General features: G+C 46.6%; 2 protein-coding genes across 7 annotated transcripts in view; one reads left to right on the plus strand and one right to left on the minus strand.

The window, feature by feature from the left end:
• The window catches only part of LOC137349035 (zinc finger protein 239-like), a 36,173-nt gene extending 15,840 nt beyond the window's left edge, over positions 1-20,333 (minus strand). For 2 of the 6 annotated variants that reach the window (XR_010969206.1, XM_068014297.1), the window contains exon 1: positions 19,687-20,135. Coding sequence is in view for 1 of the 6 variants with exons in the window: in XM_068014295.1 (XP_067870396.1) it covers positions 20,046-20,116 (71 nt within the window). In the remaining 5 variants the exon portion in view is untranslated. Of the gene's footprint in view, positions 1-10,925; positions 11,024-19,675 lie in introns of those variants that run through there. The other 4 variants (XR_010969208.1, XM_068014298.1, XR_010969209.1 and 1 more) reach the window with 3 other exon arrangements.
• Positions 1,034-5,785, plus strand: LOC137348423 (zinc finger protein 850-like). The gene is made up of 2 exons (XM_068013733.1): positions 1,034-1,168; positions 1,844-5,785. The coding sequence occupies exons 1-2, from the start codon at positions 1,034-1,036 to the stop codon at positions 3,662-3,664; spliced, it is 1,956 nt and encodes a 651-aa protein (XP_067869834.1). The 3' UTR covers positions 3,665-5,785.
• Positions 20,334-20,999: the final 666 nt, after the last annotated feature.

Raw genomic sequence — 20,999 nt, forward strand, 5'->3', positions numbered from 1 at the left:
TTAATCAGCATGGCTTTGTTAAGGGAAGATCTTATTTGATCAAGTTGATCGAATTTTTTGAAGAAGTAACGAGAAAGATAGATGAGGACCAGAAAGAGGCCACTTGGCTCATCATGTCTGTGCTGGCCGAAAAATGATCCACCTATTCTTATCCCATCTTCAAGCATTTGGTCCGTAGCCCTGCAGCTAACGGCACTTGAGGTGCATATCCAGATTCCTTTTGAATGAGTTGAGGGTCTCTGCCTCAACTACCCTTTCAATCAGTGAGTTCCAGACCATCACCATCCTCTGGGTGACAAGGTTTTTCCTCATCTCCCCTCTAATTTTTATACCAACCATTTTAAATCTATGCACCCTCATCACTGACCTCTCTGCTAAGGCAAATAGACCTTTCACCTCCACTCTATCCAGGCCCCTCAAACCTTTTTACATTTCAATCAGATCTCCCCTCAGCCTTCTCTGTTCCAAGGAGAACAATCCCAGTCTATCCAATCTTTCCTCATAGCTGCATTTTTCCAGTCCTGGCAACATCCTCGTAAATCTCCTCTGTACCTTCTCTCATGCAATTACATACTTTCTGTAATGAGATGACCAGAACTGCAAACAGTACTCAAGTTGTGGTCTAACTAATCAGTTCGACAGTTCCAGTATAACCTCCCTGCTCTTGTATTCTATACCTCGGCTAATAAAGGAAAGGATTCCATATGCCTTCTTAAATAACCTTATCAACCTGTCCTGCTACCTTCAGGGATCTGTGGGCATTCACTCCAAGGTCCTTACTTCCTCTACACTTCTCAGTATTTTCCCATTAATCGTGTATTCTTTTGCCTTGTTTGACCTCCCCAAATGCATAACCTCACACTTTTCCATGTTAAATTCCATTTGCCACTTTTCTGCCCATCTGACCAGACCATCAATATCTTTTTGCAGCCTACAGCTATCTTCCTCGCTATCTACCACACAGCCAATCTTTGTGTTGTCCGCAAACTTCTTGATCATGCCCCTACATTTACGTCCAAATCGTTAATAAATGATGGTGGATGATGTGTTGAATGTGGCGGCTGGTGGGATAGAAGGTGAGAATGAGGGGAACCCTATTGTGCTTCGGCTAGAGGGGGAAAGCGTGCAAACAGAAGTGCAGGAAATCAAATGGAACAGGAAGGAGGAGGTTGGAGGCAGCGGGTTAATAAACCCTGGGACAATGCGGGTTTCACACACCGAGTGCAGCCCCAGGTCCCCATGATAAACCAGGGAACATTATTCAGTTTACAAACACCCGGTGTAGGCCTCAAACCCTGACTAAGAATCTACTGGTCCTGCATTTGCACCAAGCAGGACCTCAGCTGCAGGTCTTCTCCCAGTGACAGGCGCGCGTTGAGGGCTGCCATCTTTATAGGGGACAGAGTGCAGCAGGGCGCCTGCACAGCCATCCTGGGCCAGGAAGCAGGAGGAGAGAATGTTGTGAATTTCTATCCTGAACTGATAGTGATGGCTTTTGTGATCTTCTTTTACAGGGGCTTAGAAGGGGAGGATTTAAAGACGGGAAACACAAACCAAGCAGCAGATCAAGATCTGACAGTCACACGATTCATCAGGACCTGAATATCATCCTTTGAATGTGGAAAGAGAAATGTTTATCAGTTCTGTCTGTGGGAAAAGATTTCAAACGTCAGTGTGACTGGAAAAGCACCGAGACACACACACCCAAGTGAGATTGTCCTGGTGCACTGACTGTGGAAAGAGCTTAAACCAATTACAGCCTGAACAAACATCACACCATTCACACAGGGAGACGCTGTACACCTGTTTTGTGTGTGGCCAAGGCTTCAAGTGAGCGCCCAAGCTGGAGAGACAAAAGGATACCCGCACCACGGACAAACCGTGGAAATGTAGGGACTGCGGGAAGGGATTCAGTTGCCCATTGCAGCTGGAAATTCATCAGCTCAGTCACACTGCGGAGGGGTCGTTCATCTCCTCTGTGTGTGGGCAAGGATTCACTCGGTCTTCTGACCTTCTGAGACAGCAACTTGTTCACTCCAATCCGAGAGCTTTTCAATGTTCTGACTGTGAGAAGACATTTCAAAGCAAAAGGAATCTACTGATACACCAGCGAGTTCACACTGGGGAGAGGCCATTCCTATGCTCCGTGTGTGGGAAGGAATTCACCCGTTTATCCACCGTGCTGACACACGAGCAAGTTCACACTGGGGAGAAGCCGTTCATCTGCTCTGACTGTGGAAAGGGATTCACGCTGTCATCGAACCTGCTGAAACATCAACACATTCACACCGGAGAGAGACCGTTTACCTGCTCTGACTGTGGGAAGGGATTCACTAATTCATCAAATCTGCTGACACACCAGCGAGTTCACACTGGGGAGAGGCCGTTCACCTGCTCCGTGTGTGGGAGAAGATTCACTCAGTCATCTGATCTGCGGAGACACCAGCGAATGAGACACCAGCGAGTTCACACCGATGAAAGACCTTTTAAATGTTCGGACTGTGAGAAGAGCTTTAAAAGCAGAAATGAGCTGCTGATACACCAGCGAGTTCACACTGGGGAGAGGCCATTTACCTGCTCCTTATGTGGGAAAGGATTCATTCTGTTATCCACCCTGCTGGAACACCAGCGAGTTCACACTGATGAAAGACCTTTCAAATGTTCTGGCTGTGAGAAGAGCTTTAAAAGGAGAAATGAGCTGCTGAGACACCAACGCACTCAGACTGGGGAGAGACCATTCACCTGCTCCGTGTGTGGGAAAGGATTCACTCAGTCATCAAGCCTGCTGACACACCAACGCACTCACACCGGAGAGAGGCCGTTTACCTGCTCTGACTGTGGGAAGGGATTCATTGATTCATCAAGCCTGCTGAAACACCAGCGAGTTCACACTGGGGAGAGGCCGTTCACCTGCTCCGTGTGTTGGAAAAGATTCACTCGGTCATCCTCTCTGCTGACACACCAACTTGTTCACACTGATAACAGACCTTTTAAATGTTCTGAATGTGAGAAGAGCTTTAAGAGTAGAAATGAACTGCTGAGACACCAATACACTCACACTGGGGAGAGACCGTTCACCTGCTCAGTGTGTGGGAAAGGATTCACTCGGTCATCCCTCCTGCTGACACACCAGCGAGTTCACACAGATAACAGACCTTTTAAATGTTCTGACTGTGACAAGAGCTTTAAAAGAAGAGATGATCTGCTGAAACACCAACGCACTCACACTGGGGAGAGACCGTTCAGCTGCTCCGAGTGTGGGAAGGGATTCACTCTGTCATCCTCTCTGCTTAAACACCAACTTGTTCACACTGATCAGAGACCTTTTAAATGTTCTGACTGTGTCAAGAGCTTTAAAAGTAGGTATGAACTGCTGAGACATCAACGCGCTCACACTGGGGAGAGGCCGTTCACCTGCTCTGTGTGTGGCAAAGGATTCACTCGGTCATTCCTCCTGCTAACACACCAACTTGTTCACACTGATCAGAGACCTTTTAAATGTTCTGACTGTGACAAGAGCTTTAAAAGTAGAAATGTTCTGCTAAGACACCAACGCACTCACACTGGGGAGAGGCCGTTCACCTGCTCCGAGTGTGGGAAGGGATTCACTCGATCATCCTCTCTGCTGAAACACCAACTTGTTCACACTGATCAGACCTTTTAAATGTTCTGACTGTGACAAGAGCTTTAAAAGTAGAAATGTTCTGCTGAAACACCAACGCACACACACTGGGGAGAGACCGTTCACCTGCTCTGTCTGTGGGAAGGGATTCGCTAAATCATCAAACCTGCTGAGACACCAGCGAGTTCATAAGTGTGCAGTGGGACCAGAAGGGTAACATTAGTAGAATTAGTATTAGAATGTATTAATAAGTTTAGAAGAATCACTGTGGTTGTGAGCAGCCCGTTGAATGATGGGATACTTTCTTGACCACTATGCTTTAACTGCATAACTCTATTTAATTGCCTCCACAGTCTGTGTAAACTCCTTGCTTCACTAATCAAAGAGATAAGGGGAAAGGCAGGAGACGATACAAGCAGTAAACGATGGGAGCTGGCAGCTTCAAGGTTTGGGAGGAGATAGCAGGAGAATGTTAGTGGGACAATACAATCCAGGTTATTGATCAAGCTGCAGTCCTGGAATGTGTTGGGGTGGTGTGAACAAATGAGTAATGGTTATTGTATTCTATAAATGTGTGCTACAGACTCTGTTTCACTGAGAAGCTCTTTGGGTGACCAGAGAATCTCTCCCCTGCACCGTGCTTGATTAAAAACCTTTATTTGCTTTAATCCCGTGGACTCCAGAGTGGCTATATTTTCTCCACAACAATTTGATGTCGTCGACAGGATCCTCAGGGCTCAGTCACTGTTGCCCAGTCAAACGTAAGCCTCAGAGAGTGGGTGAGTACATTTACTTTACCACCCATTAGATAGGGAGGTAGGCGTTCGGGATGGGATGCTGGTGGGCCGATTTGAGGATCCAAACTAAAGAATGGATCCATGGGTGAAGTAACTAAAGATGGCGCAGAACCAGGATCGCAGTTCCTTGGGTAAAGGAGGAGGTAATATCGTTCTCTGGGTTAACCAGGCGAAGTAAGAACGATCGGAGAGGAAACGAGAGGTCCTTTTCCCACGCAGGAACGATCGTAGGGTAGTGAGAGGTCGATGCCCACACAAATAGTGACAATATTCAGACTATAAAACATCAGCCATAGAAAATAAGGATGTGGAGTGGGGACCCAAAGGGTCACTTACCAAATTTTTGGCAGTCAATAACTTTCGATAAAATGATCAGGAAGGTTGGGATCCCTTGTGGACCCCAGATAAGCATAAAGAATGATGGAAAGAACAGACAAAAGGGAATCATTATATTTTGCAAGTGCTATCTTACCATGTGTCAGTCTGGAAAGTCTGAATTAGCCAGGCTAACTCAGGAAAAGAGACAGGTTAGAAGGGCAAGAGCTGGAGTGGGAAAGTGAGAGGTATCAAGTTAAGGTAAGAGGGATAATTTAAATAAGATTCTTTAGAGAAATTTAAAAGTTGAGTGAAAGCAAGTTACTGTGCCTTTGTTCGAGTCTGCATGAATGTTGGAAGCTTCCACGACTTTATGTCCTTGTCTGTGCAGCTTGTGTGCTGCAGAGCTAACAGTTGTTAACCCTTTGTTGTCTGGCTTTAATGTTGAAAGTATGAGTCGGTTACTTGTTCTATTCTTGCACTTGTATATTTCTGTGGGAACCTCAAGTCATGTTTTGGGTGTGAACTAGTTGAACCTGTGTGTGTTCCTTGGGCTTGGGACTGGGAATTTAATGCAGATTTTTGGTACTTTAAATTCATAACCCATTACAGGAATCAATATTTCTAAGTTGTTTGAAATTAAGAATGTGATTACTGAGTGTGTTCATTTCAATTTAAGATTGTGCACCCAGAAATGGGATATAAAAATGAATTGCATTTTAAATTAAAAATGGTGGTGTAGTGTTTTATTTTTATTTTAGAATTATTTAGTTTAACATTTATTTTAAAAGTCGGTTTTGAAACTATGAAAAGGCAATGCCCAGTTTTGTAAAAGATAAGCTTCAGCCTTGAAAATGCCAGGTAGAAACCCAGTTTGAAGTTTTTAAATGCTTTGCTTTAACTGGACCAAAGTTTAAAATTTACTATTGCTTTTTGCAGTTTAAATTTCAAGATGTATCTTACTGACTGTTAAAGAATAAATAAAGGAGATATTGGAAAGATGTTAGTTATTTTAAGAGCTGGTGTTAAGTCTTCATTGTATGAATGTTAAATAACGTTTTCTTTAGTTTTTGGTTTATTACCGTCATTTGAAAAGGCACCGGAGGAAAGAACATGAAAATTACGTAATTTACCTTTTCTTTTAAAAGAGCACGTGTTATTCTGTTCTATGTCTCCTTAATATGCATCGGTTTAAATTAAGTTTAACTTATTAAGGTTAACTGACCTGTCAAGTTGGGAAAACTGGAATTTCATTAGTGACCACAACAAACTTCGAAGTTATCTCATGGTATGAGAGAGTATTTAATTCCAGGTATAAGGCTCGCTCATTGGCAGTTTTGACTTTTAAATGTTTAGTGCTGTGAATTGGAATCATCTTTGTTTTAATCCTTGAGTTAGGAACCTCTTATGGCACAGTGGCGCAGTGGTTAGCACCGCAGCCTCACAGCTCCAGCGACCCGGGTTCAATTCTGGGTACTGCCTGTGTGGAGTTTGCAAGTTCTCCCTGTGTCTGCGTGGTTTTTCGCCGGGTACTCCGGTTTCCTTCCACCACCAAAGACTTGCAGGTTGATAGGTAAATGGGCCATTATAAATTGCCCCTAGTATAGGTAGGTGGTAGGGGAATATAGGGACAGGTGGGGATGTGGTAGGAATATGGGATTAGTGTAGGATTAGTATAAATGGGTGATTGATGGTCAGCACAGACTCGGTGGGCTGAAGGGCCTGTTTCAGTGCTGTATCTCTAAATAAAATAAATAAAAAATAAATATTAAAAGTTTGGGAACAATTGGGAGTTTAATCTAAAATGCTGTCTTCCCTGAAGGCGGTGTTTTGAGGTTTTAGGGGAAAATCACTAAGTGTTACAATGAATATAGAGAAATGTTTCTTTTGGGAAGAATGCAATAGAACATTAACAAAACCTGTCATTCCAGCAACACTGTTTTTGAATTTGGGATAATTTTGAGATGCAAAAAGTCCAGTGTAATTTAGCAAGTTACTTTTAAGAAACTAAAATATCATCTAAGATAAAGAACAAACAAATAAACAAAGGATAAAACAAAAAAGGGAATTGTAGCTCTGCGTCATGGGCACATAAGGACAAGAGAGTGGGAGCGTAGCAGTCTTGAGGATAGATAAATGATCTAAGAAGGTGAGCAGTAAATAACTTGGGGTTGTTTTACCATTTTAGGGAACTATCCTGAACAGACTTAGGCAAGAGTCAGGAAGAAAACTCTTGTGCATAAGTTTCTGTTTGTGTATTATATTAGTATCCTGTGCTTTCCTTTCTGTGTTAGCTCTGTTTGTGTCACTGAACTAATGGCTTATTAACCCTCAGTGGCCTGGTCCTGCATGATGTTTTAAAGTTTTGATAGCTGTATGAAATGGATGAGAAGCTGTTAAAGCACACGCTTTGTTTTGCCAAGGGAACAAGAGAAGGGCTCCTTTAAGGGGAATGATAGGTAATGATACTCAGCACTGTCAATTTGATCGTTCCTGTGGGTGAAGAACTCAAAGACCACCCTTTCCTTTCCCCCATGCTTGAGAGGCCGCTGTTTGAAGTTTGGCCGATTTAAATGAAGGACCAAGACCACTGATGCACTTTATTTCCTTTATTTTCTTTCCTTAATCTTGAGTTAAGTGGAATGAGTGTTGCAGAAATTGTGTGAATAACGTATGTGTGGAAGTTTCATGTGCTTTCTTCCCTGAAGGGTGGTTGCGCAAAAGGGGCTTCAGCACATTTTAAAAAAAAGTTTCACAATGAGGAATATGAGTTGGATCAAAAGGTGTAAACAAACTAAATGTTTAAGTTATAAGATGCGAGTTGCAATTTCTGGCCAAACCAACTGTATTTTGATAAACATATGGAAATGTTAATTTAGATATAAATTCACACGTGAGAATAGGGCAGTTTTTAATGTTGGATACTGCTATTTGGAACTTGGAAAATAGTTTGAGTCTGAAACAGTCCCTGTGTTCAAATTGTTAAAAGGAAGAGTTTTGACAAAGGGATCTAAAAAGCTTGGAATTTTGAAATAATGTCAGAGAAAAGTGTTCTGAAATACATATTTCTCATCTGTTTGAAATGTAGCTCGTGGTTTGTTCTGTCTTCGTAGGAAAAGGGATGGTGACATCACTAGTCTATCTCAGAACGTTCGCCCCTCCCCCTTTCAGACTCACAAAGTTAACCCTTTCCGCTAGCAGTTTAAGCTAAACATACAACTTTCAAAATTTATCGCAAGATTGATGACAGCTTCAGGAATTTGATCAGACATATACAATGAACTGAAGATTATGAATTAAATTAAATTAATTTGAGTTGGTATTCTAACCTGAAATTTGAAGAGATTCTAGGAAAACAATAAAACCACACACGCAGTCTTGGTGGTTTCTGTTTGAACAACAGTAAATATTGAACTAAATATGAAAACTCATTGTGTGTCAGCTCAGAGGTTTGGTATATCCTGTACAGCTAGATTGTAACAGGAAAAATCTTAGTGATTGGATTGGTACTGTATTTTCCAGGAATGCCGCATGGGATGACACCACTCCCAAAGGTCTCAAGTCAAACTATATAACTCACATTATGTTTCTGCCAACAGGAGAGCCAATAGCAGATCTCTTAACTATTTTGTTTCAGGTAAACCACTAAAGCAACGGCAGAGCGGTGGGTAGCAGTAATGGTGATCACCCTCCTGGTAACCATGGCAACATGGGAGGCACCTACTGTAAATATCAACAGAACCACATGTCTGCATCCAGGACAGTACGTGCAACTACCAAAAGGAGGGAGCACCTCAAGGGCATCCAACACTGAGTGAACATCACGGCGGGATGGGCTAATCTGTCTCCATTTGTTTGAGAACTCAAAGGGAAGGGCCTGTGACATGTTGGCTCGGGACTGGGTAGATCACGTTGTTTCAGGTATTGAAGAAAGATTTGGTACGTGCCCCCGACACATACATCAGTCTGTAAGATTAGATCTTATTAATATACAGGAGGACAGACAGGAACTGGTAGTTACATGACCTATAACTGGGGGAGTGGAGAATACAGTCAAGTTCCTGATGATTGTACCTCAAGAACATGCAAATGGTACTTATTCAGTTGGTTATAAATTCATATCTCTGGGGGTGGTGAGGGTTGAGTTGGTGTATCAAGTAGGAACCTAGGGGTATATAGCTCCAGGTTTAAATGGTACCCTTTTGATGACAACATGAGAATGTTGTACTGAGTTGCAGCATTACATCATCTGCTTTTGTAATACTCTGAGACCCATCAGTAATGAGTCTGCCACAGTGATATCGGTCAGCCCTCTTGAAAAGCCTTTGAAGCAGTCCAAACTACCCCTACACAGAGGTGCTTTTTGATGGACAGGACGGAGGATTGGAGTGTGATCATAACCACACCTTCTGCTTACAAATCACTGACTCCTTTACGGTAGGGAATTTCCACCTTGGTTGTTGCTACCAAAGGCTGACAGTATCCCAAGCGGTGCAGGTGGTGATGCTGGCCAACAAAGGGTATACCCCGGTATCTGAAGTTGAAGCCCCTCTCCCAGGGAATATTTATAAGGATTCTGCTATCTAATGGGAGGATGGTTCCAAGTCCAGCCTAGGTCAATAGGACTTTGGTGACGCTGTGAGAGAACAGTAGACTAAGAGATCCAAAAACCACTGCACTCCAGAAGGATCCCTGGAGCAATTGGCGAGTGGAGGATTTCAGGAATGTCCCGCCTGGGTCAGGTGGTATGCCTGACCAGGAGTACAAAAGGAGGGAGAGGGACCAGAAGGGTAACATTAGTAGAATTTGTATTAAAATGTATTAAGTTTAGAAGAATCATTGTAGTTGTGAAGGCCCATTGAATGATGGGATACTTGACTGCTGTTCTGGGAAGTTGTACAACTCAGTACCTAATTGCCTCTACATCTGTGTAAACATGCTGTTCTTGCTTCACTAATCAAAGAGTTAATGGTGAGGCTGGAGACGAGACAGGATGCTATGAACTATGGGAGCTAGCACATTCAAGGTTTGGGAGGAGATAGCAGGAGAATGTTAGTGGGACAATACAATCCAAGTTATTGATCAAGCTGCAGACATGGAATGTGTAGGGATCATGAGAACAAATGTGGAATGGTTATTGTATTCTATAAATGTGTGCTACAGACTCTGTTTCACTGAGAAACTCTTTGGGTGAACCAGAGGACTTCTCCCTTGCATATGCTTGACAAAATAAAGTCCTTATTTGCTTTAACCCATGGACTCAAGAGTGGTTATATTTTCCCGACAACAATAGGAACTGAAGTAGGCCATTCAGCTCATCGAGCCTGCTGTACCCTTCAGTTAGATCCTGGCTGATCAGTTAGTCATCACTCCCTTGAAGATATCAAGATTTATTGATATCCACAATCGTAACAACCCCTATACCTAGGCTGGAGTTTATTAGCAGAAACAAAGCCCGACCATCAGAATGAATAATTTCAGTACTGGATGTGATTAACAGCAGCAATAACAGCAGAATTCAACCCCTGCTGTCCTTTGTGAACTCACTGTGTCTCGGCAGGGTGGCAGACTGAGTGAATCCCTTCCCACACACGGAGCTGGTGAACACCCTCTCTCCAGAGTGAGAGGTGGGAGGACTGAATGAATCCCTTCCCAAACACGGAGCAGGTGACGGCCTCTCCCCAGTGTGAAGTTGCTGGTGTGTCAGCAGGTGGGATGACTAATTGAATCCCTTCCCACAAACGGAGCAGGTGAATGGCCTCTCTCCAATGTGAATGTACTGGTGTCTCAGCAGGTGAGATAACTGAGTGAATCCCTTCACATACAGAGAAGGTAAACGGTCTCTCCCCAGTGTGGCTGCGCCGATCAGTTTCCAGCTTGAATGGCCAACTGAATCCCCTCCCACAATCCCCACATTTCCACAGTTTTTCCATGGTGCGGGTGTCCTTGTGTCTCTCCAGGTTGGACGAACAGTTGAAACCTTGTCCACTCACAGAACATGTGGATAGTTTCTCCCTGCTGTGAATGGTGCAATGTTTTTTCAGGCTATGCAACTGGTTGAAGTTCTTTCCAGTCAGTGCACTGGAACACTCTCACTCAGGTGTGTGTGTCTCAGTGCTTTTCCAGTCACAATGATGTTTGAAATCTATCACAGACAGAACAAACATTTCTCCTTCCACATTCAAAGGCCAATGATCTTTTCAGTCCTGACAAATCAACTGACTCTGTCAGATCTTCACGTGATGTTTGGTTTGAGTTACTTGACTGCAAACCATTCGCTTCTAATACCCTGTAAAAGCAGTTTCCAAAAGTCATCACTAAGTACAGGACAGAAATTCAGAACAGACAATTCTAGTTTCTATGGAACATTTTTTCCTCTCTTGTTCCCCCAAAGCTGTAAATCCCCGTCCCACACACTCTCCCCCCTCCCTGCACTGAAATCCAAACCCATCGCACCATCTCTTTCCTCCACTGCCAGTTTTCTCCCTCCCTCTACTCTGACTGGGTTCAGTTCTCCAGCCCGTGTGCAGAGTGAGAATCAAATCACTGAGTCAATGATTTTCTCTCCTGGTCACCGGGAACCTGAAGCCCCGCCCACTCTGTCATCACCAAAATGGTGGCCGTTTACCTGGGCCTGTTCCCGGGAAAAAACCCCGCTGCAAACGCGGGACCTGGAAGTTCGTATTCGGGGCTTGCGGCCTACACCAGGTGTTTCTGAAGCCTCCCCACCCACCAGCTCCATTCCTCCCCTGCACCTCGCCGACTCTCACCCGCTACTAAAGTGTCTCCAGCGCTCTCACAGTTCTGATCACAGTGACACTACGCATGCTCCAGAAACAGTCCAGCACTGTACCTGCGCTTTTGTTCTGTTCCTTTCATTTTTTCTCACACCCTCCACGGTGCTTTAATGGCAAAGACAGATGCAAAATATTCATTTAATACCTCAGCTATGCCTCCATGTGTAAATCTCCCCTTTTTGGTCCTTAGTTGGCCCCATTCCTCCTTTTACCACCCTTATACCATTTATATGTCTATAGAAAATTTTTGGATTCCCTTGCATATTAGCTGCCAGTCTCTTTTCATACTCTTTCTTTGTTTCCATTTGCTTTTTCACTTCCCCTCTGAACTTTCGAGATGCAGCCTGGCTCTCCATTGTATTATCCACCTGACCTCTGTCAAAAGCACACTTTTTCTTCATCTTAATCTCTATCTTTTTCATCAACCGGGAAGGTCTGGATTTGTTTTCCTTACCTTTTCCCTTCATGGGAATATACCTTGACGATGCCCAAACTAGCTCTTCTTTAAAGGTAGCCCATTGTTCAGCTACCATTTTGCCTGCCAACCTTTAGAACATAGAACATTACAGCGCAGTACAGGCCCTTCAGCCCTCGATGTTGCGCCGACCTGTGAAACCATCTGACCTACACGATACCATTTTCATCCATATGTCTATCCAATGACCACTTAAATGCCCTTAAAGTTGGCGAGTCTACTACTGTTGCAGGCAGGGCGTTCCACGCCCCTACTACTCTCTGTGTAAAGAAACTACCTCTGACATCTGTCCTATATCTATCACCCCTCAACTTAAAGCTGTCCCCTCGTGTTTGCCATCACCATCCGAGGAAAAAGACTCTCACTATCCACCCTGTCCAACCCTCTGATTATCTTATATGTCTCAATTAAGTCACCTCTTCTCCTCCTTCTCTCTAACGAAAACAACCTCAAGTCCCTCAGCCTTTCCTCGTAAGATCTTCCCTCCATACCAGGCAACATCCTAGTAAATCTCCTCTGCACCCTTTCCAAAGCTTCCACATCCTTCCTATAATGCGGTGACCAGAACTGCACGCAATACTCCAGGTGCGGCCGCACCAGAGTTCTGTACAGCTGCAGCATGACCTCGTGGCTCCTAAACTCGATCCCCCTACTAATAAAAGCTAACACGCCATATGCCTTCTTAACAGCTCTATTAACCTGGGTGGCAACTTTCAGGGATTTATGTACCTGGACACCAAGATCTCTCTGCTCATCTACACTACCAAGAATCTACCCATTAGCCCAGTATTCTGCAATCCTGTTACTCCTTCCGAAGTGAATCACCTCACACTTTTCCGCATTAAACTCCATTTGCCATCTCTCAGCCCAGCTCTGCAGCCTATCTATGTCCCTCTGTACCCTACAACATCCTTCGGCACTATCCACAACTCCACCGACCTTCGTGTCATCCGCAAATTTACTAACCCACCCTTCTACACCCTCATCCAGGTCATTTATAAAAATGACAAACAGCAGTGGCCCCAAAACAGATCCTTGCGGTACACCACTAGAAACTATACTCCAGGATGAACATTTACCATCAACCACCACCCTCTGTCTTCTTTCAGCTAGCCAATTTCTGATCCAAAGCACTAATTCACCTTCAATCCCATACTTCTGTATTTTCTGCAATAGCCTACCGTGGGGAACTTTATCAAACGCCTTACTGAAATCCATATAGACCACATCCACGGCTTTACCCTCATCCACCTGTTTGGTCACCTTGTCAAAAAACTCAATAAGGTTTGTGAGGCACGACCTACCCTTCACAAAACCGTGCTGACTATCTCTAATGAACTTATTCTTTTCAAGATGATTATAAATCCTATCTCTTATAACCTTTTCCAACATTTTACCCACAACCGAAGTAAGGCTCACAGGTCTATAATTACCAGGGCTGTCTCTACTCCCCTTCTTGAACAAGGGGACAACATTTGCTATCCTCCAGTCTTCCGGCACTATTCCTGTCGACAATGACGACATAAAAATCAAGGACAAAGGCTCTGCAATCTCCTCCCTGGCTTCCCAGAGAATCCTAGGATAAATCCCATCTGGCCCAGGGGACTTATCTATTTTCACACTTTCCAAAATTGCTAACACCTCCTCCTTGTGACCCTCAATCCCATCTAGCCTAGTAGTCTGTATCTCAGTATTCTCCTCGACAACATTTTCTTTCTCCACTGTAAATACTGACAAAAAATATTCATTTAACACTTCCCCTATCTCCTCCGATTCCACACACAACTTCCCACTACTATCCTTGATTGGCCCTAACCTATCTCTAGTCATTCTTTTATTCCTGATATACCTATAGAAAGCCTTAGGGTTTTCTTCGATCCTATCCGCCAATGACTTCTTGTGTCCGCTCCTTGCTCTTCTTATCTCTCCCTTTAGATCCTTCCTGGCTAGCTTGTAACTCTCAAGCGCCCTAACTGAGCCTTCACGTCTCATCCTAACATAAGCCTTCTTCTTCCTCTTGACAAGCTCTTCAACTTCTTTAGTAAACCACGGCTCCCTCGCTCGACAACTTCCTCCCTGCCTGACAGGTACATACTTATCAAGGACATGCAGTAGCTGCTCCTTGAATAAGCTCGACATTTCGATTGTGCCCATCCCCTGCAGTTTCCTTCCCCATCCTACGCATCCTAAATCTTGCCTAATCGCATCATAATTTCCTTTCCCCCAGCTATAATTCTTGCACTGCTGTATATGCCTGTCCCTGCCCATCGCTAAGGTAAACCTAACCGAATTGTGATCACTATCACCAAAGTGCTCACCAACTTCTAAATCTAACACCTGGCCGGGTTCATTACCCAGTACCAAATCCAATGTGGCATCGCCCCTGGTTGGCCTGTCTACATACTGTGTCAGAAAACCCTCCTGCACACACTGGACAAAAACAGACCCATCTAAAGTACTCGAACTATAGTATTTCCAGTCAATATTTGGAAAGTTAAAGTACCCCATAACCACTACCCTGTTACTCTCGCTCCTGTCAAGAATCATCTTTGCTATCCTTTCCTCTACATCTCTGCAACTATTTGGAGGTCTATAGAAAACTCCCAACAGGGTGACCTCACCTCTCCTGTTTCTAACCTCGGCCCAGACTACCTCAGTAGACGAGTCCTCAAACGTCCTTTCTGCCGCTGTAATACTTTCCTTGATTAACAATGCCACACCCCCCCCCCCCCTCTTTTACCATCTTCTCTGTTCCTAGTGAAACATCTAAATCCAGGAACCCGCAACATCCATTCCTGTCCCTGCTCTACCCATGTCTCTGAAATGGCCACAACATCGAGATCCCAGGTACCAACCCATGCTGCAAGCTCACCCACCTTATTCCGGATGCTCCTGGCGTTGAAGTAGACACATTTTAAACCAAGCTCTTGCTTGCCAGTGCCCTCTTGTGTCCTTATAACCTTATCCCTGACCTCACTACTCTCAACATCCTGCACACTAGAACTACAATTTAGGTTCCCATCCCCCTGCTGAATTAGTTTAAACCCCTCCGAAGAGCACTAGCAAATCTCCCCCCCAGGATATTGGTACCCCTCTGGTTCAGGTGAAGACCATCCTGTTTGTAGAGGTCCCACCTACCCCAGAAAGAGCCCCAATTATCCAGGAAACCAAAACCCTCCCTCCTACACCATCCCTGATTCCTATTTATATGGCTTTGCCCCAGTTAATTATTCTTACTCTGGATTGTTCTTTACCGGTTCCATAGCCAACCTAAACGTTATGATACAATGATCACTGTCCCCTAATTGTTCCCCTACTGACACTTGATCCACTTAGCCAACTTCATTCCCAAGAACCAGGTCCAGCAGTGCTCCTTTCTCATTGGACTGGAATCATACTGCTGTAGAAAATTCTCCAGAACAGACTCTCGGAACTCTTGCCCCTCTATGCCCTTTGCACTGCTGCTAATCCAGTCTATATTTAAATTATTAAAGTCACCCGTTATAACTATTCTATCATTCCTTGCAAATTTGTCCCCTACATTGTTCCCGCTAGTTGGTGGCCTATAGACAACATCGAGCAATGTAACTGCACCTGTTTTCTTTCTCAGCTCTAGCCAAATAGATTCTGTCCTTAACCCCTCTGGGACACCCTCTCTCTCCAGCACTGCAATGTTCGTCTTAACCAAAACTGCCATCCCTCCCCCTTTCCTATCTTTCCTGAACATCCTGTATCCAGGAATATTTAGTACCCTTCTTAGAGCCAGGTCCCATTATCGCCACAACCTCATACTTTCACGTGGCTATCTGGCCTGCAGCTCACCAACCTTATTTGCCACACTCCACGCATTCACATACATGCAGTGACCCTAATTTAGACTTTATTGCTTTCCCTCTTACTCCGACCCTACCTTTTTCTTTACAATTTCATACTCTAGAGCAATCTGTCTCTCCCAATTTTCTGTGCACCATAGTGTTCCTCTCTTCTATTATCTCCTGGTTCCCAAGCCCCTGCCAAGTTAGTTTAAAACCTCCCCAATAGGAACAGCAAATTGCCCCGCAAGGAAATTTGTCCCAGCTCTGTTCAGGTGCAACCTGTCTGGCCTGGACAAGTCCCATCTCCTCCAAACCTGGCCTCAGTGTCCCATGAATCTAAAGCCCTCCCTCCTACACCATCTTTCCAGCTACGCATTCATCTGCTCTGATCTCCTATTTCTACACTCAGATGCGGGTGGTACTGGGAGTAATCTGGAGATGACAACATTTGAGGTGCTGATTGCTAATGTCTTACCCAGCACCCTAAACTCTGATTGCATGACCACATTCCTCTTTCCACCTGTGTCACTGGGACCAACGTGGACCATGACTGCTGTATGTTCACTCTCCCCCGCTCAGGGTGCTCTGCAGCCGTTCAATTACATCCTTGACCATGGCACCAGGAAAGCAACACACCATGCTGGACTCACACCTGTGGACACAGAAACGCCTGTCTATTCCCCTGTCAATTCTCCTATCACTAGTGCTCTTCCAGTCTTCTTTGTGCCCCCCTGTGCAGTTGAGCCAGCTGTGGTACCATGGACTTGGCTCTGGCTGCACTCCCCAGAAGAACCATCACTTTCCTCAGTATTCAGAACTGGATACTGATTGGAAATTGACAGGCACTCAGGGGACTCCTGCACTACCTGCCTGTTTCTTCTTGGCTGCCTGGCAGTCACCTATTCACTCTCTCCCTGCATATTCTTAAGCTGCCAGGGTGACCACATCTACAAACGTGCTATTCGCAAAGCACTCATCCTCATGGATATGCCACAGTGATGCCAGCTGACATCCAAATTCAGAAACCCGGAGCTCGAACTGCTGCAAGTGACCACACTTGCTGCACATATGGCTATCCAGGACACGGGAAGTGTCCAGGAGTTCTCACAGAGCACAGAATGTGCACTCCAGAGGTCTGAGAAGCCCTGCCATTCCTCTATCCACTTACCTGCTTCCCAGTGACGTCACATTTGATTTTCTTTAGAACGCTGTTGGTCAGCTCTGAACCCACAAAATATCCATGCTGTGACTCTGCCCCCTCACCAGCCCCGCTCTTTTCTAATCCACCGCTTTGACTCTGCTCCCTCACCAACCCCGCTCTTTTCTAATCCACCGCTCTGAACCTGCTCCCTCAGCGAGGCCCCTCTTCTTTAATCTGCTCTGACTCTGCTTGTTCACCGGCTCCACTCTTTTCTAATCCGCTCTGACTCTGCTTGCTCACCGGCTCCACTCTTTCCAAATCCGCTCTGACTCTGCTCGCTCACCGGCTCCACTCTTTTCTAATCTGCTCTGACTCTGCTCCCACACTGGCCCCCCTCTCTTCTAATCCGTTCTGACTCTGCTCCCACACCGGCCCCCCTAATCCGTTCTGACTCTGCTCCCTCACCGGCCCCCCTCTCTTCTAATCCGTTCTGACTCTGCTCCCACACCGGCCCCCCTAATCCGTTCTGACTCTGCTCCCTCACCGGCCCCCCTCTCTTCTAATCCGTTCTGACTCTGCTCCCTCACCGGCTCCACTCTTTTCTAATCCGCTCTGACTCTGCTCCCTCACTGGCTCCACTCTTTTCTAATCCGCTCTGACTCTGCTCCCTCACCCGCCCCAATCTTTTCTAATCCGCTCTGACTCTGCTCCCACACCGGCCCCACTCTTCTCTAATCCGCTCTGACTCTGCTCCCTCACCGGCCCCACTCTTTTCTAATCCACTCTGACTCTGCTCCCTCACCCGCCCCAATCTTTTCTAATCCGCTCGGACTCTGCTTCCTCACCGGCCCCACTCTCTTCTCATCCGTTCTGACTCTGCTCCCTCACCCGCCCCCCTCTCTTCTAATCCGTTCTGACTCTGCTCCCTCACCCGCCCCACTCTCTTCTAATCCGCTCTGACTCTGCTCCCTCACCCGCCCCACTCTCTTCTAATCCGCTCTGACTCTGCTCCCTCATCGGCTCGACTCTTTTCTAATCCGCTCTGACTCTGCTCCCTCACCCGCCCCAATCTTTTCTAATCCGCTCGGACTCTGCTCCCTCACCCGTCCCACTCTCTTCTAATCCGTTCTGACTCTGCTCCCTCACCCGCCCCACTCTCTTCTAATCCGCTCTGACTCTGCTCCCTCACCGGCTCCACTCTTTTCTAATCCGCTCTGACTCTGCTCCCTCACCCGCCCCAATCTTTTCTAATCCGCTCGGACTCTGCTCCCTCACCCGCCCCACTCTCTTCTAATCCGTTCTGACTCTGCTCCCTCACCGGCTCCACTCTTTTCTAATCCTCTCTGACTCTGCTCCCTCACCGGCCCCACTCTTTTCGAATCCGTTCTGACTCTGCTCCCTCACCGGCCCCCCTCTCTTCTAATCCGTTCTGACTCTGCTCCCTCACCGGCCCCCCTCTCTTCTAATCCGTTCTGACTCTGCTCCCTCACCGGCTCCACTCTTTTCTAATCCGCTCTGACTCTGCTCCCTCACCGGCCCCACTCTTTTCTAATCCGCTCGGACTCTGCTCCCTCATCGGCCCCCCTCTCTTCTAATCCGTTCTGACTCTGCTCCCTCACCGGCTCCACTCTTTTCTAATCCACTCTGACTCTGCTCCCTCACCCGCCCCAATCTTTTCTAATCCGCTCGGACTCTGCTCCCTCACCAGCCCCACTCTTTTCTAATCCGCTCTGACTCTGCTCCCTCACCGGCCCCCCTCTCTTCTAATCCGCTCGGACTCTGCTCCCTCACCAGCCCCAATCTTTTCTAATCCGCTCTGACTCTGCTCCCTCACCGGCTCCACTCTTTTCTAATCTGCTCTGACTCTGCTCCCTCACCCGCCCCAATCTTTTCTAATCCATTCTGACTCTACTCCCTCACCGTCTCCACTCTTTTCTAATCCGCTCTGACCCTGCTCCCTCACCCGCCCCCCTCTCTTCTAATCCGTTCTGACTCTGCTCCCTCACCCGCCCCAATCTTTTCTAATCCGCTCTGACTCTGCTCCCTCACCAGCCGCACTCTTTTCTAATCCGTTCTGACTCTGCTCCCTCACCAGATCCCACTCTTTTCTAATCCGCTCGGACTCTGCTTCCTCACCCGCCCCACTCTCTTCTAATCCGTTCTGACCCTGCTCCCTCACCCGCCCCCCTCTCTTCTAATCCGTTCTGACTCTGCTCCCTCACCAGCCCCACTCCTTTCTAATCCGTTCTGACTCTGCTCCCTCACCGGCCCCACTCTCTTCTAATCCGCTCTGACTCTGCTCCCTCACCAGATCCCACTCTTTTCTAATCTGCTCTGTCTCTGCTCCCTCACCAGCCCCACTCTTTTCCAATCCGTTCTGTCTCTGCTCCCTCACCGGCCCCACTCTCTTCTAATCCGTTCTGACTCTGCTCCCTCACCAGATCCCACTCTTTTCTAATCCGCTCTGACTCTGCTCCCTCACCAGATCCCACTCTTTTCTAATCCGCTCTGACTCTGCTTGCTCACCGCCCGCACTCTTTTCTAATCCGCTCTGACTCTGCTTGCTCACCGGCCCCACTTTCTTCTAATCCGCTCTGACTCTGCTCCCTCATCGACCCCACTCTTTTCTAATCCACTGATCTAGGTATAAATTTAATGCAATACTATATCTCCCAAACCATTCAGACAGAAATGTAAACCATCTAAAACTCACCGACCACTCACCTGCCTGTTCGCCTAATTAATGCTTCTGGGCGTCAGCTCTCTTGTGTCGCTGCTGCTCTCCAGCTCCCTTTCTCAGACCAATCCTTTTTTGCAGAAAGTCGGAGCAGCACGTCCTCCACACCGACCGAGTCCCCAAACTCACTGTCTCCAGCTGCTCTCTCCCTGCCTTTGCACAGTAATTATCAACCAGGTTTTCTCGCACCCATTGCCTCTCCCTCAAAGGCTGTGACATGAAAATCCCGGTGTTTTGGGTGGCCCCGGTCAGAGTGGTGTCCTCACCAGGAGAGAGGCCTGCCGGCTACTGCCGCCTCCCACCTTAGCCCCAGGCTCTCTCCGAGGCCTTGCTCCTGGCCGCTCACCTGCTGCTGCTCAGCTCGAGCACCCACCTGTCCCGGCGCGCGCCGTTACAAAGCCCCGCCCCCGCAGCCATGGCAACGCCGTTAACCGTTTCCCGCTCAAACTTCTCGATGCAGAAAAAAGTCCTCCAACAGTCGCAGATCGCGCACGCGCACCATCTGCAATCGCAGCTGGAACGTCAGACGTCCGCGTCGCCATCTTTGTTAGGGGCAAGACTACTCCAATGCCATTAAGCCAAGCGAAATGAAGCGGCACTGCCCCATAGAAAGATGAATGCCACTCCATTACAAGAACACTTCATAATGTTGCTTGTTTTGTTAAAATAGTATTTATCGTTTGGAAGCTGGGATGCCATTCTTCTCCGGCAAAATATTATGCAAGTATTTTTTAATTGTCATCTTGGTTCACTTGGTCTCCATTTGTCATTCCCCGCGGAAGTGGATCTGCCCGATTCACATTCAGGAGCGGTGTTGACTGATTCTGGGGCATGCGCAATGTCATTTTGATCTCTCTGTGTGTTCGAGATGTTTTTGCAGCGGGTGAGAGTCGGATTGATGCGTAAGGGAAAAATAGAGCCGGTGGGTGGGCTTCAGAAACACTTGGTATAGGCCGCAACCTCCGAATAAGATCCTCCAGGTCCAGTGTTTAAAACTATGGGGCTTTTTCCCGGGGAAAATCTCAGGTCAATGGGCGCCATCTTGGCTGAGCGGGATGAGAGCGCAGACGCCAACATCCAGGTGATGGCACAGAGAGTGGGCGGGGCTTTAGGGTCCCAGTGACCAGGAGAGAAAATCATTGACTTGATTTGATTCTCACTCTGCACACAGGGGCTGGAGAACTGAACCCAATCAGAGTCGAGGGAGGGAGAAAACTGGCAGTGGAGGAAAGAAATGGTGCGATGGGTTTGGATTTCAGCACAGGGAGGAGGGAGAGTGTGTGGGACGAGGATTTTCAGA

Source organism: Heterodontus francisci, chromosome 34 (genome assembly GCF_036365525.1).
Source record: "Heterodontus francisci isolate sHetFra1 chromosome 34, sHetFra1.hap1, whole genome shotgun sequence".
In the NCBI taxonomy this organism is placed as follows: Eukaryota; Metazoa; Chordata; class Chondrichthyes; order Heterodontiformes; family Heterodontidae; genus Heterodontus; species Heterodontus francisci.

Excerpts from the sequence above, each read along its gene's own strand:
- LOC137348423 (XM_068013733.1), top strand. The coding sequence starts at position 1,034 with ATGGTGGATGATGTGTTGAATGTGGCGGCTGGTGGGATAGAAGGTGAG. Across the intron at positions 1,169-1,843 it reads AATGGAACAGGAAGGAGGAG|CTGGAGAGACAAAAGGATAC; the intron begins GTTGGAGGCAGC and ends TGAGCGCCCAAG.